The sequence below is a fragment of the Orycteropus afer genome, unplaced genomic scaffold (assembly GCF_000298275.1).
Source record: "Orycteropus afer afer isolate SDZICR_OR568_19922 unplaced genomic scaffold, OryAfe1.0 scaffold00756, whole genome shotgun sequence".
Taxonomy (NCBI): domain Eukaryota; kingdom Metazoa; phylum Chordata; class Mammalia; order Tubulidentata; family Orycteropodidae; genus Orycteropus; species Orycteropus afer.
Window position 1 is genome coordinate 437,936 of NW_006922343.1, and position 15,513 is coordinate 453,448.

Sequence of the window (15,513 nt, forward strand, 5' to 3'; positions counted from 1 at the left end):
CAGGATGTGTGTGTGTAGTGGGGGTGGGGTGGGGGGATGCACCGTGGGAAGCTGCTGTACGTTAGACACTGACCGTGTGCTTTTCCTCTCTCCACCCCAGGAGCGCTACAGTTCCTACTGATGTAAGCGCCATGGCTCAGGCATATGGTGGTGACAGCAAGAACCCTGTGATTCCCAGGCCAGGGAGGCTTGCCTTTTGGAAGCTGGGAGGATTTGCTATTTTCTCTGTGTGGTGTGTGAGTGGGGTGGCCTCAGAGGACTTGGGTGAGGGGAATGGTCAGTACCAGCCTTGCCCTCTGCCTGTGGATCAAGACCCTTGTTCTCCCCTCACAGCCCCCCCCTCCCCTTGTGTGCTGCTAGGTTAGTGTCCTTCCAGTCCTGCCCCCAAAGCTGCTGTTCATCTTCCAGCCACACTGGAGTAAGGGGGAGAGGCTTCCCTCCGAATGGCTTGTTCTGGGCAAAGTGAAAAGTTGTGAAGCTTTTTGCTGGCTCTGGGATCCTTCTGGGTAGTTTGGGGGCTTGGGAACTTGGGCCTCAGTCTTTTGGAACCAGTAGGGGAGGCCTAGAAAGAGTTCTTCTGTGAATCAGCCCCCAGGAGAGAAGCTCTAGACTTGCTGCTGTCAGTGGCCTCTTTGGGCACTAGGAGAAGGTAGGGGAGGGGAGGGATCTTGGTCTGCGTCTTATTAAGGGCTAGAAACTACACCTGGAACCTAAAGGTTTCATTTAGGGTCAGACTGGAGGCCAGAGTCCTCTTCCTTTGTCTCACCACCCCTTTTTACAGTCATCACTTGGACGTCAGGGGGAGGATTACTTCTCCTGGGTGTCTTGAAGTCCTCCTGCTCGGGACTACAGGGCCCTCTGTCTCAAGATGTTTCTCTGTCCTTTCCCCTCGTCAGTGGCCACTGTGGGCCTTAGCTGCTCACACCTCGGCTCTGGACCCTGAGCACACTGCTGACCTAGGAAGCAGAGGCCATGAGGGACAGAATCAGGCTCCTGGGCTCCAGGCCTCCCTCTGGCAGCTGGGCCTTGTACTGTGTCACCCTTGGTGCCATCTCCCCTGCCATGCTGGCAGTCTGGGCCCAACCCCCCTCTGGGTTGTGCTGGGCGCCCAAGCAACACAGACCACTTTTCTCCCCTCCTCTCCTCCCACAAGGGATGACTCTTTTTGGACTGTTTGTATTGCAACAAAGTGGTGTCAAAATAAAGCCCCCACGGGGCCCTGGGCCCTTGCTGGTCTGAGCTGAAGTGCTGTCCTCTCTGGACCCTGCTCCCTGCCTCACTCTCTGGGCTCCCACTGATACGGGTAGGGCGACGGTGTAGAAGCTGAGGGCACTTTCTCCAGGGCCTCCGGTCTGTCTCGTCTCTGAAAGCCAAAGGCCCCTGGCTCGTTGGCCCTGTGCTGTCGCGAGGTCCTGTGCAGCCTCGACCTCACCACCCTGTGGCACGCGGAGAAAGAGCTGGTATTAGTTGGCCCTTTAACTCACCCACTGAGCCATAGGCTGAAGGCAGGCCAGCAGTCTGAGTGAAGGCCTCATCAGCCTTGTAGGCTTATCCCATGAGGGTTGACTGGTGGTGGATTTCTCAGTGTAGTTAACAGAACAAAAACATTCAGACTTATCTAATGGAACTCTTAAATCTAGGAGGAAAAAACGAGTTTGTGTATAAACCCCTGGCTTGACATACCTTTCCCTCTAGAGGGGCTCCTGAAACATCTGTGCCACCTCACAGAGGTCCTCAGGGAACAGTTGAAAACCATTACCCTGGGAAGTAGATGATTAGAAGGAATGGGTACAGGAAGCCATGGGGCTAGAAGCCAGTGCTTCCCAGTGTGGTTTGGGACTTCCAGCTTTGGAATAACCTGGGCCCCACCCCCGGCAGGTACCGAGTCAGACCCTATGCATTGTATACACATCCCCAGGTGGTTCACACCAAGATGCACGCCAGGGTTAAGAACTGTTCTCCAGGGCTGGAAGCTGGAGATTGTCATAAGCCTAGAAACCTTAATGTCTTGGAGCTGCTTTAGGATTGGATCTCCCAGTCCTGGCTTGGGGCCCTTCAGGGCTTCAGGAACCAGCATGTGCAACTGGTCAGTGAGGCTGGTTTGGGCATGGATGAGCCCAAAAGAATATATATACCCAGTGGTGGTGATGTCGGCTTTAGAAGAGGGAGTCTCCTCTGCTTGGGCCCTTGGGTGGGCTTTACTTGCTGGGACCCCCAACCCAATTCACGGAGTTAAAGACCACCTATCTTCACCCTCTGCCAGTCTTAGTTGGAAGCTTGTGCCCCTCGGCCCGTGTCTTTACCACCTCTTCCCTATTCTAGAGTAAGTGCTTGCCAAATGTTCAGTGAACCAACCCATGGCTGGCAGGCTGTGTGGTGCTAACCCTTCTGTTGCTTGGATCTGTGACACTATGGGAACCTGGCCAAGAACCCGCTGGGCCTCAGTTTTCTAAAGGCCCATTCCAGCTGTTAGCATTTTTCCTTTGGAACTGGGGGCTGCTCCCATGTGCAGAAGGGTAAGCCCTCTTATTCATTATTTGAGGCAGGTCTTCAGGCTTGAGTGGTCCTCTGGCCCCTACCTCCCAGTGCTGCCACAAAGGCTAGATTCAGCACCAGACTCCCAAACACACCCCTTCCCTTCACCCCTCCTTTTGTCCCTTCTCACTCTAGTGGTTTTAGACTCACCTCTTACCAGACACAAGGGACTTTATTCATTTCACATATTTAGCTATTAGATACGGGAAACTTGAAACAGTTTTTGCAAGTAAAATTGTCCTGTCCACCTTTCTCCTACCTATGATGGCTGGTGGCTATTCCTCCAGCAGAAGGCTAAAGTACTTCCATGTCAGGCCTCACCCATGACCATGTAAAGCCCATTGTTGGCTATTCATGATCTTGGAGTTGCTATGAGGAGATGAATCTTCAGGTGGAGTGGGATGGGGGGCGGCTAGCAGAAGAGGTTGGCTGAGTCAAGACTGCTCTTGCTTAAGAGGTAGGGAGGACTGTCAACAAAAGGCTAAGGCCAAGTCCCCTTCCCAGTGACCAGCTGGCCTCAGTTCAACTGCAGTTAGCTCAGGGCTGACTTAAGACTGACGGGGCTTGTGGCAGTAGGGTTACGGATTGACTTGGCTGATCATCAGAACCCCTGAGGCAGGTCTTTGGGCTGGGGCTGTTCAGCCTTTTCGCCAGCAGAGGGAGGCATGGCACAGCGCTAGAGAGGAGGTTGGGTAGGAGTCCCAAGGGCTGGGGTGGGAGCAAGGGATGGAGGATGACAAGCAGGACCCCTTAGATTCCTCAAGTCTCGGATTCATCTGTTTCTTCAGTGGAGCCATCACTTTCTGTATTCACTTTGTGGGAGTGATGGAGGGGTCTCCAGGGGGAGGCAACTCGGGGAGGGGTCCGGGAAGGCAGGCAGCTGGCCTCTGGGCTGGCAGTGACTGAATTGACCAGGCCTGGGACATGGACCAGCCTGAAAGAGGGAAGATGCCCAGAGGGCAGTGAGGTGCCTCCTGTCCAGAGCCAGCCCCTCTGCATTCATTCAGGTACACCCATGGGGTCTACTACCCCTAAGAGACTCAGACTCAGGCCACATGGGGTGGTTCAGACAAGCCTGTGTGACCCATGAGGGAGCAGCTCTATGTCTGACTAAAAAGGTTTGGCTCCCACACGGGGGCAGCATCTTCCCACTTGACACTTACAGACGTTCCAGTTCCTCATCCATGGCTGGGTCATGCATCAAGTCCCCTTTGTCAGGCAAAGCTCCTAGGAGATAGTTGGGGGACACAGACCTTAACCTGAGGGTCCTTCAGTCAGGTCCAGTCAGGTTGCCCCATTCCCAGTGATGCCTCTGTGGCCCTACCCTTCATGGCTGTGTATTATGATACTGGGAAAAGATTTGGGCAAGAGCTCTTAAAACGTGGAGGACAACTGCTACAACGGCCAAAAAGAAGTCATGGAGCAGGAGGTCTTGGGTGCTGTTTGATAAATTGAACCTTGCTGCCCTGCCCACCGCATGCCACCTGGGGCAGAGACCACAGCTAAGGAGACATCTCCAAACCTCAAGGGTATGGCACAAATTGGGCCATCCCCTTCCCAAACTAGGTGGTGGGTCGTGTGCAGATGCTGAGGGTTTAGTCCTTTCTTGATGTCTCAGGTATTGGGCTGTAAAGCAGCCAGAGATACAGGATATAATCCAGGGTGACAGACCCAAATAAATATGGGCACTAAAACTAAAAACCCATTACTGCAGAATTGATTCTGACTCATAGTGTCCCTGTACGACGGAGTAGAACTGTTCCGTATATTTTCCAAGGCTGTAAAGCTTTATGGAAGCAGATGGTCACATCTTTCTTCCATGGAGCAGTAAGTGGGTTCAAACTGCCAGCCTCTTTGGTTAGCAGTCAAGCACTTAACCACTGTGCCACCAGGGCTCCTTTAGGCTTATAGTAAAGACCAGAAATTACCTAGTTCTGTGCCCCACAGCCAAGATGGCCCCACCTTTGAGATAGAGATGGTCAAAACTGTTGCCTTTTTACCTCCTGGGAGGGCCCCAGGGATGAGAAGAAAAGGCTGGGGCAGGATCATACCAACTTGATTGCATGGCCAGGAGGGTAGCAGTCCCATTTCTGCTCTGCCATAAACCATCTGATCTCAGGACAAACTCCAGTTCCTCCAGGTTGGGTTCCTTAGCTATAAACTGTTAGCTGCCGCTGGATTGGCCTCCACCTCATGGTGACCTCATGTGCAATGGAAAGGAATGCTGTGCGCTCCCATGCCATCCCGGGAGCAGCTGCAGACTCAGTCAGGCTTTCCATTGGCTGAGTTTTGGAAGCCGGTTGCCAAGCCTTTCTTTATAGTCCATCTTAGTCTGCAAGCTCCACTAATACCTATGCAGTATCAAAGCAACAGGCAAGCCTCCACTGACACTCAGACGGTTGGTCTGAGGTAACACTGACCAGAACTGAACCCAGGTCTCCCACAGGGAAGGCAAGAATTCTACCACTGAACTACCAAGCTCTTGACCTACAAACAGAAGGAAGTTAATTTTTTTGTATTAGGGAAAAGTAAGAGGAAAGGCTCTTGGATGTGCCCAGGAATCGTTACATTAATAGTAGGAAGGGAGGTGTGGGTGAAGTTTGCAAATAGAAGAATCCTCGCCAGCAAATTGTTTAGGGCAAAGAGCTTACTGGTGTTTAGAACTCAGACTCGGCAGTCAGCGCTGGTCAATCAAACCGCCCGTCTGGTTCTCCTTCAGTATCTGACTTCTGCAACTTTCTCAGATGATGCCTCCTGCTCACTTTTGCTCTTAGTGGTTTTCGAACTGTGTTCCGTTTAACCCTGTCATTCTTTGGGGGTGCCTCAAGGACCAACGGAACAAAGCTATTCCTCTCCCTCAACTGGCTTCTCTCAGAGTATCTCTGGATTTCTGTTTCCTACAATTGTGTTCAGGTGAGGGCAGAGACTATGTGCTTCGTCATTATTTCCCACTCCACTGAACACTAGTGCTCAGTTGAAGTTGTTGAGTGGGTAACTGTCCTTTTTAAAGGCCCTTAGAAGAAGCTAGAGGAGGAGCTTAGTCCAAACTGTGACCCAATTGCTAGTTAGCTTCTCCTTTTTCTTCCTAGTGACTAGGAGTGTGAAAGAAATCTTAAGCAGATATCCACCCACCACCTCCTTACCCTTGACTTCTGACTCCTGTTTTGCCTCCTTTCTACTCCTAGTCCAGCCAGTGACCTTGGCTACCAATCTCACTTGAAGGGGCCTCAGACTGTGCCTGCCCCCAAGCTTAGGATAATTCAACTGTCAGGTGATATGCATGCCTGAACGGGACCTAGGTTGGTCCTGCAGGATTTGTGCTCCTGTGATCCCAGAACCATCCCAGCATAATGCATTCTGCACAGCACTCAACCTTCTGTGGTTGGCATTTAACAATATCATTAGAACCACTCTTGGGACAACTAAGTCAAGTGGCATAAAGACAATGTTCTACATCCTACTGTGGTGAGTAGGGACAGGGGTCTTAAAAGCTGCCTAAGGTGCAACTATTGGACTCTGGCCATCCAAAGCCAAGAAGAGTGAAGAAAATCAGAACACATGGAAACAAATATTCTAAAGGCCTATTGGACCACATGAACCTCAGCATTCATGACCCTGAGACCAGAAGAACTAGATGCTGCCTGTCTACTACTACTAACCACTATGAAAGGCATCACAATAGAGGGTCTTGGATAGAGTGGGAGAAAAATGTGGACTGAAACTCAAAATCATAAAAATGTCGATGCTTACTGGTCTGATACAAACTGGTGAAACCCCTGGGACTGTGGCCCTTAGTCACCCTTGAAGCCTGGAACTGAACCCACTCCCAGGGCTCAAATTTTAGCCAAACAACAGACTGACCTTTGAGGTGAACAATACCACCAGAGAGAGACACACTTCTTAGGACAATCAACCAAACAAGATCAAAAGGGCAGCATTTGCCCAAGAATAAAGCTCAAAAGTCAGGAAAAGATAAGAAAGAAGGATGAATGGAAATGGAAAACAGGGAAGAAGTGGGAAGGGTGCTGTTACTTTGTGATGATTGCAATCAATGTCATAAAACAAAATGCATATGAATTTTGAATGGAAAACCAATTTGCTCTGTAAACTTTCACTCAAATCACAATAAAAAACCAAATTCACTGCTGTGGAGTCGATTCAACTCATAGCGAGCCCTCCTTGGGTTTCCAAGGCAGTATCTCTATGGAAGTAGATTGCCCAGTCTTCCTTCCAAGGAGTGGCTGGTGGGTTTGACCTGCCAGCCTTCTGATTAGCAGTCAAATGCCTTAGGCACTATGCCACCAGAGCTACCCAAATCACAATAAATCAAAACCAAACTCACTGCCATCGAGTCAGTTTGACTCATAGCAACCCCTCCTTGGGTTTCCGAGGCAGTGTCTCTACGGAAGTAGATTACCCAATCTTCCTTCCAAGGAATGGCTGGTGGGTTTGAACTGCCAGCGTTCTGGTTAGCAGTCAGATGCCTTAGGAAATCACAATAGTCAAAAAAAAAAAAAAATCCACAAATGTTCATTTCCTTCCCTTGACCCATTCCCAGCCACAGAAAACTTAGAACTGGCAAAAGGAAGGGGAGATGGTGGGTTCCAAGCATGCCTGGAGTATCTCTAAGGAGAGAGACAAATAAGAACCCCTCAAGCTCCAGTAGGATGATTGGCCTGGTGTCTCTTTCCCTAGGAGAACTTAGGGAGAGGAGCAGGTTAGGCAGAAAAGACCAGGGATAAGGAACCCAACCAATAAGAAAAAACGTGAGCAGGAAAGACTGGGCTGCGCAGACCTCCCTCCTTCTCTGCGCCCGCCCCCCCTTTTTTTAAACTCCATCTGAGATTTATCAGATTTTTTCTTTCCAGCTGGGAAAAAAAGGGCTCCCAGACATACCTTTGCCTTGTTTACAAATGGGATTCAGGTCTCTTTGATATATAATCTCCAGAATCACTGAGTAAATAGTCCTGTATCTGCCCAACCTGCAGGCCACTCCCCAAGGCAGAACTAGGATCGAATGGGAGAGGCTGCTTCATGTTGGGACAGGGCCCTGGGAGTGGCAGGCTGTCCCTTGCCACTGAAATGTGAGAGAGGCCTGGGAGGACACCAAAACCAAAACCAAGCTCACTGCCATCAAGTCGGACCCGACTCATAGCAACCCCTCCTTGGGTTTCCAAGGTGGTATCACTATGGAAGGAGATTGCCCAACCTTCCTTCTGAGGAGTGGCTGGTGGGTTTGAATGCCAGCCTTTTGGTTAGCAGTCAAATGCCTTAGGCACTATGCCACCAGAGCTCCCTAAGAGGACATAGTCTTGTGCATATTCCGGCCCCTAGGACTCGGAGGTTGCCCTGAGAAGTCCAGGAAGAGATGATTTTCCCTCCCTGTGGGCCCATGTCTGCTCACAGAGGCCAGCCCCTACCTGGCCTTGAATTACGGGTGCAGGGGGAGCTGAACATACCCAGCTCTAGCTTACCTAGGGCTTGGTTGATTCCATGATGCTTTGAGAGAGCCACAAGGAATCCATAGAAGGTCAGTCTCTGGACGTTGCTTAGGACCTCTTTGACAAGTGCTGGGGGTGGGCAGCTAGAAGGGAATACAGGTGTTAGATTCAAAGACTTGCAAATCTGAGTGCCATCTCTCCATCCATACTTTCAGGCTTAGAAGGATTCCCAAAGCTGAGACAGAGATCTGCCTGCTAGGGGGCCCTCAGCCCCTAGAGAAGCTTGGCCTTGAGTGCAGACAGGAAAGGCTGGTGTGTTTACTAACTGGGGCTTTCACTAGGACGGGGTGGGGAAGATGAAATGGCTAGAGGTAACAACCTCATCTTGGAGGAGACCAAAACTGGTTGCTCTGTCCTTTTCTGTAGGAAATTTTGTACAGTGAATGTTCTTTCTGAAAGAGTTAAGGCTAGCCTATCTCCTGGTCAGGAGAAGGGGCCAGGTTGGCTGTCTACGGCTCCTCTTGTCCAAGTGAAAGCAATTCTTTCTAAGCAAGTCGACTGGGAAGTCTCTCAGTCAGCTCTCTGGTTTGGGGCAAATGGTGCTGTTGCCCTTTATGCTATGATCATGAAGGGTCCCAGAAGCTCTGGACCAATCAGAGCATCCTACTAGGAATCTGTTCCAAAAGCCAGCAGCCTCCTATCCCTGGGGCTCAGGTGGGGTCTGCGAGCCTTTCTCACCTGTACTTGTGCCGGTCACACAGGTTCTCCAGGCACTGGTAGAACAGTGATGCTTCCACACCCTCCAGCATGCTAGCTTCACCCAAGGCAGGCCGCTGGCGGTGCTGCCCACTGGACGATGTTGGTACAATCACTGTGTTGGGATTCTTGCCGGACAGCAGGTCCTGATAGATGGCAGACACACTCTCCAGGAATTCTGGATAGCATAGGTGGGTGGACACAGTTAGGCAGTGAGCACATACTTTGGCCCCTCCCTGTGTCCTCCCTTCTGTATTGTTAGCTGTAGATGTCAGTGCCTGATGTGGGTGGTGTCCCGAGAGCAGGAGCCTTCAACCTTGCTTGACCAGCACACTCATGAGAGGCAATACTCATGTGTTTCAGCTCAAATGTCCATCCTCTGGACAGTTGTTCCAGGCCTCCTAGACTATGTGAGATTCCCCCATTTAATCCTTTCATTGCCCTTATACTTTTTTTGTAGCACTTATCCAATGACCAGTTCTCTGTGCAGTTAATTGTTTAACCTGCCTCTTTGCTAAGATGTAAGATCTTTGCTTTCCCCAGCACCTAGCACTGTACCTGGTACACACTAAATGCTAGAAATGATTTCTGAGAGAGCAAACATGTGCGTGCCCCACTGGTACACCTCATCTTGTGAGGCCACCTGCCTCTCTGACCCAAGTAAGTATGTAGAGATACCAGTGAGGAAAAGAGAAAACTGGCAACCTGCTGTTTTAGTAAATATTTGGTCCCAAATTTTAGTAATTGAGCCATTGTGAATAACCAATTACTTATGGTCTGTCTCCTCTCTGAACAACACACACGGCTGTGCAATGCAGTGATGTGTGAGTCCCCAAGTGAAGGTGGACCAGGGAGGCCAAGATGGGAAAAGGTGCTCCCTAACATGGCTGCTCCTCCTCTAAGGCCCATGGGCTTCACAGAAATAGAAACAGAAATAGGTATCTGGGGCTACAAAGAGTAGGGGTGAACCTCCAGGCTTTAGCCCCTGCCTGACCAGGCCGTTGGGCTGCCAGTGAGTAAACAGAATGGCCTAAATGAGTCGAGGGCTGCTGGGACCACAAGCTGACAGGAAGGCCACCTCCAGGCTCCAAGGACAGCCATCTGTTTACTGGAAGAGCCCTGTTTTAAACAACTTTGTTTATGGACATAGTGATTTCTAAACCCAACATTCCACTGATGTCACTTGTGTGTGAGCTCTATGCATTTGTATTTACCCATCCACTTTGCTTCCACCTGATTCCAGGAGGGACTTAAGGGTGTAGCTGTGTGCAGTAGGGAGCAGGGTGGGAGTAGATCAGCCTGGTGGGAAAATGTGTGCCCAGAAACATGAGTCAGAGGCCAAGGGAGAGGCATGGGATCTTAGTCCCACAGCAGAGCGGCTAGCAGCATGGGCTCCACGAGCTGTGGACCAGCAGTCCCTTCAAGTCTGCCTCCACCACTTCTTAGCTATGTGGCTCTGGTTCTTTACCTCTGTAACCTTACCACTTGAAAGTACCCATTTCTTAGGCCTGTTCTAAGGATTAAAGTGCTTACTACTTGCCTGGCATATAGTAAGTTTCAATAAATAGTAAATGCTATCGTTATTGTTATTGTCATTCTCACTTAAACTGATTCGGTGTACTGGTGACTGGAAGCACGGTGGTCTTCAATGTCTTGAGGGGGCTGAGGAAGTAGGCTGTGCGGATTGAATGTTGTGACTGCCAGTGGGAACGAGACATCCTGTTAGGGACCCACGGTGAAACACTCCACCCCTCCCCCCACAAGGAAGAAGGGAAAAGTGTGCCAGACAAGCAGATAGAAAGGGCGACAGGGTAAGAAAGGGAGACATGGTCCTAGACAGGAGCCTGTACATGGGCTTTCGAAGACTCTCACCTGAGTAGTAAAACTGGATCTGGAAGGCAAAAAGGAAGTCTGAGAAAGACATCAAGCAGTCCATGGCATCATCCATGAGCACAATCCTGTGGGGGAAACACACAGCCAGTTGCTGCTGTGCTGACTGACTCCCAGTGACCCCACGTGTGTCAGAGTGGCACTGTGATCCCTAGCGCTCTCTGTTAAAATTTATTTAATTTTGTTGAGAATATACACAACAGAACATACATCACTTCCACTATTTCTACATGTACAATCAGTGACACGGATTACATTCATTCCTACCCTCCTTTTCCAATTTGTTCCTTTCTCATAATATAAACTCACTCCCCACTAAGTTTTCTCATCTTTCGAGTTGCTCTTGCAGTTTGATTCTATATAGACAGTTCTTAGAAGAACACAATGCTCAAGGCAGACATTCTTTACTAATTAAGCTGAACTACTGTTTCTCCCCAGGGTTTTTAATAGCTGACTTTTCAGAAGTAGATTGCCAGCCCTTTCTTCTGAGGAGCCTCTGGGTGGACTTGAACCGCCAACCTTTTGGTCAGCAGTCAAGCACATTAACTGTTTGCACCACCCGGTGACTCCTGAGAAGGGGAGAGAAAGAGAGAGAGAGAGAGAGAGAGAGAGAGGGAGAGAGAGTGTGTGTGTGTGTATGAGAGAGAGAGAGAGAGATTGAGACAGTCAGTTTTGTTACTAGATCTGCAGTCTCCCCTGGGCAGCAAGAAACATTTGGGAGAAGGTTCCCAAAAGCAAACTCCTCCCAATCACCACACTTTTTTTCCATCAATTGCGCTCTGCCACTAAACTGAACTGACCAACTGTACCAAGAGTGGGCTCCCCATTCAGTCTCTGTGGCGCCAGCTAGTGGATGGAGCATGGGGAGGGAGGGTGAGGGGAGTGAGGAGAGGGTGCAGTTGTAATGCAGCCAAGGTTTCTTTTCATATACTTAAGCAGTAAATCCCTTCATCCTGCAATGAGGACCATTGAGTTGAGAATAAACATAGCTGATCAAAAAAGGCAAAAAGAACAGCCAAGAGGTTTAAAGGGGTCTTGGCAAGTGGCACTGCAATTTAATGCTACCAAAAGGCCAAAACAGCTACAGGCACCTCCACCCTGGGACAAGGGGACAGGGTAAAGAGCTATTGGGGAGTCTGCACTTGAGAAAGGTCAAAGGAACACACCCGAGCTCCTGGCGCCGTGGTGGCCACTGTGCCTTCTCACTGTCCACTCTTACCATCTGTCCGCTGCCTGTTTTTTCTTTTTTCTTTCTCTAGTCCCTCCCACTGGGTACCCACCCCACAGGAAGAAAATCATTTGACTACTAAAAAGATGAGAGCAAGCCCACGTTCACACTCTGCTCAAGGCCGCATCTGAGAGGGGACTGGAACAGGAAATTCATGCTTGCTGGCCTCTGTCCATGTGCGGACAGGGGCCAAACTCATCTACTGGAGTGGAGGGGACCCAGTCTGTTTCCCGCTGGGCCTTTCAGGCTTTATCTTTACTTTTAAAGAAGAAAGTTTTATTTTGATCTCTTGTGTATTTTTCTAAATCTCTTTCCACCTCTCTATGTCAGAGGGTCCAAAAACTGGCAACTGAATCAGCCCCAAAGAGTCAGCATTGCTCATCTTGGGGGGTGGGGAGTGGCTTTATAGATACAACGTGAGTGAAGACCCTGGAATTGTATGAGGCAGCTGGCCTGCTTACAGATCTTCCAAAGAGAGAACATGATTCCAGTCTAGTCATTCGTTGTAATAATGCTAACAGAAACAGATTTCATTTGCTGAGTACCTACTTCAGGGAGCTCTGGTGCCATAGTGAACAAGGCATTAGTCTGCTAACCAGAAGGTCAGCAGTTTAAACCCACCAGTTGCTCTGAGGAAGGAAGATGGGGCGATCTACTTGTCTGTAAGGATTTACAGCCTCAGAAACCCAATGGGGGTTGCTATAAGTTGGAATCAACTTGATGGCTATGAGTTTGGGTTTTTTTTGGTTATCTGATGGCAGGCACTGTGCAAGCTACTTAACTACATTAATTAAATCTTATCCCACAACAATCCTGGGAGGTAGATCTTGTTATTGTTTCCATTTTATAGATGAATAGTCTTAAGTTTCAGACAGGGCTTTGAACTGGTTCAGCCTGGTCCACATGTGGCTGATGAAGTGACACTGGAATGGACCTGAAGTTTTAAATATGGGTGAACCAGAATGCTAATCAGAATGGAAAAGACTATGATTGAAGCCCTGCTAGAAACTCAATCTCTTTCTTAGAAAACAAAGGAAACATGTGCGTTGCACAGAGACAAATCCCTTGATTGGCTGAGTTGAAACAATGGTGCCCAACTGAAAGATGGCAGCAACTACGCACTCTGAATGTGTGTCTCTCTCCACAGCCCTGGCAATAATCTAATATCATGTATCAGGGTCCTGAAAGGGCTCCTGAAAAGGCTCACCTCTTCTGAGTCCTCCATTCCAGGTCTTTGACTTGTATTGTTTCCTGTTCTGGTTAGTGTTCTAGATCACCCAAACTTTAAAAATTTGTGTCCATTCCAGTTTCATTTTGTCAGCCATGACTGAACTGGTTCAAACCAGTTTAAAGGCCTGGTTTTAGAGAAGTCAGCTTGCCTAAGGTCATACCCACAAACCCACTACCGTCGAGTTGGATCTGACTCATAGCAACCCCTCCTTGGGTTTCTGAGGCAGTATCACTATGGAAGTAGATTGCCCAACCTTCCTTCTGAGGAGTGGCTGGTGGGTTTGAACTGCCAGCCTTCTGGTTAGCAGTCAAGTGCCTTAGGCACTATACCACCACAGCTGGTGAGTTTTTTCAACTCTATAGTCCATGTACTTTTCACTGGGCCACGTTTGCCTCTTTTAGAATGAAAGATACAGAATAAAAACATGAACTTTTTTTTTAAGCTTCTGTGACTGATTTAAGGAGCTCTGGGGCTATGAGTCAGAAATGACTTGACGGCGGTAAGGTTTTTTTTTTTTTTTTTTGGTAGCACAGTGGTTAAGGCATTCAGCTTTTAAACAAAAGTTGGTGGTTTGAACCCACTGTTATGCAGGAGAAAGATAAGGCAGTCTTCTTCTGGAAAGATGTACAGCCTAGGAAACCCGATGGGGCAGTTCTACTCCATCCTATAGGGTCACTATGAGTCAGAATTGACTCGATGGCAGTGGGTTTGGTTTTTGGTTTGGTGATTGCTTTATCTTCTTTCTGGTCACCTATATCTCAGGACTTTTACTGTTTCTCATGTATCTCTTAGGGAAAAAAGCTGCCTTGATTACCAGAGTTCATTGCTAAAATTCCAGCTGGAAGAAAATCAAGCCCAGAGGGTGGAGAGAAGCAATGCTGCTGCTGACCAGAGGAGGGCGCCCTAGTCTCTCCAGCAACGAACGGTTCAAGGGACAAGTGGTTATCCCTATTTCTTCTCATAACCCAAGCAGTCAAAAAGGAAGAGAGAAGGCACAAAGCCCATATTCTAACATCTGGATGGGGAGGGGGAGGGGAAAGAGAGAGCAAAGAGGGGGCAGGAAGAGGGGACTAGGGTTAGCAAAGAAGAGAGAGCTCTCCCAGGAATGCTCAGGGAGGAAGAGTCACCAGCATCTCAAAGTTTATCCTTCCCAGGCCCAGTAGGAAGGAAAAGGCCTGAAGTTAATTACTAAGGAAGAGTACTGGTTAAGAGCACCCCCAAGTGGGAGATGACCAAGGTGAACCAGAGCTTTTCACATGTTACAGGGCTTCTCTTTCCTTTATCATCACCCTGAAACACACTTTTTTTTTTTTTTCCAGATTGTGATTTGGGTGAAAGTTTGAAAGTTTACAGAGCAAATTCACTTTCCAAACAGCAGCGCACATACACTTTGTCACAAGACATTGATTGCAATTTCCCACAATGTAACAGTTCCTCTCCCACTTCCTCCCCATAGTTACCTCTTCCCTATGTCCTTCCCTCCGTGCACTCCTGCCCTCTGAGCTGTCTCCCAGTGCATACACAGCCCTTCTATTCTCTCATGATTGTTCTCTCCAAGGAGTACTACCTAATGTAAATGTTTAGCTTATATGCCTGTCTTTCGTTTGGCTGGAAGCCACAGGAGTGGTGGAACCCACTTCCTTTTTCATAGGAGTTACTGCAATCTATTTCATTCTTTTGTATGAGATGATTTCAAGTTCAAAATTTATCCTTTAAAAGTGTACCATTCATGTACACCTGAAAAACATTGAATTAGCAAATGATGCGTTATATATATTTTTACAAAAGTACAAAAAACAAGGAAAGAAAGCCTACAACTCAGTGATTTTTAGTATAGTCACAAAGTTGTACAACCATCACCATATCTGTTCCGCCATTTTTAGTAAGCTGCCTCCATTTTTAATTCTTGTTAACCAACACGCTCCTGAGACAGGCCCTGCCACACCTCAGCTTTGGAGTAGATTGTCATACGATCGTCCTCTCTCAGCCACAGACAGAACTATAAGCTCCAGACAGGATCCACCCTTCCAGCCCCAGAACCAGCCTGCAGCATTCCATCAGAGGCCATTCTTGACTTTGACCATCAGTGCCTGGCAAGAGTGGGAGCATGGTCCTCAAAGGGCAGAGACAGCCGTCGATATCAGGAGAGTTTCTGTGGGAGCAGAGAAGCCTGCAGGTGCTTCTTGGTTGGCAGAAATGTCCACTGGTCAGAAGGGACCATTGGGCAAGTCAGGATGAGGAAGGCAGACACTGGCAGTGACATGCTTTCTGAGGGACATGTGGAAAGGGCTGAGGGATTTTCCTGATGGTAGGTGGTAAGACTGGTTGCCAAAAACAGCCAGTTGGCTTTCCACTTTCATTAATAGCATCACCACCCACTAGTCTGCTCAGCCAGAAACTTGAGTGTCATCCTCGGCATCCTGGAAATCTCT

General features: G+C 48.8%; 1 protein-coding gene across 1 annotated transcript in view; it reads right to left on the reverse strand.

Moving 5' to 3' along the window:
- Positions 1-3,294: 3,294 nt before the first annotated feature.
- Positions 3,295-15,513, reverse strand: part of CUNH11orf49 (chromosome unknown C11orf49 homolog) — a 301,669-nt gene continuing 289,450 nt past the window's right edge. Inside the window, 5 exon segments of the mRNA XM_042783230.1 lie at positions 3,295-3,469; positions 3,699-3,762; positions 8,010-8,119; positions 8,715-8,910; positions 10,605-10,690. Coding sequence (XP_042639164.1) covers positions 3,295-3,469; positions 3,699-3,762; positions 8,010-8,119; positions 8,715-8,910; positions 10,605-10,690 — 631 coding nt within the window.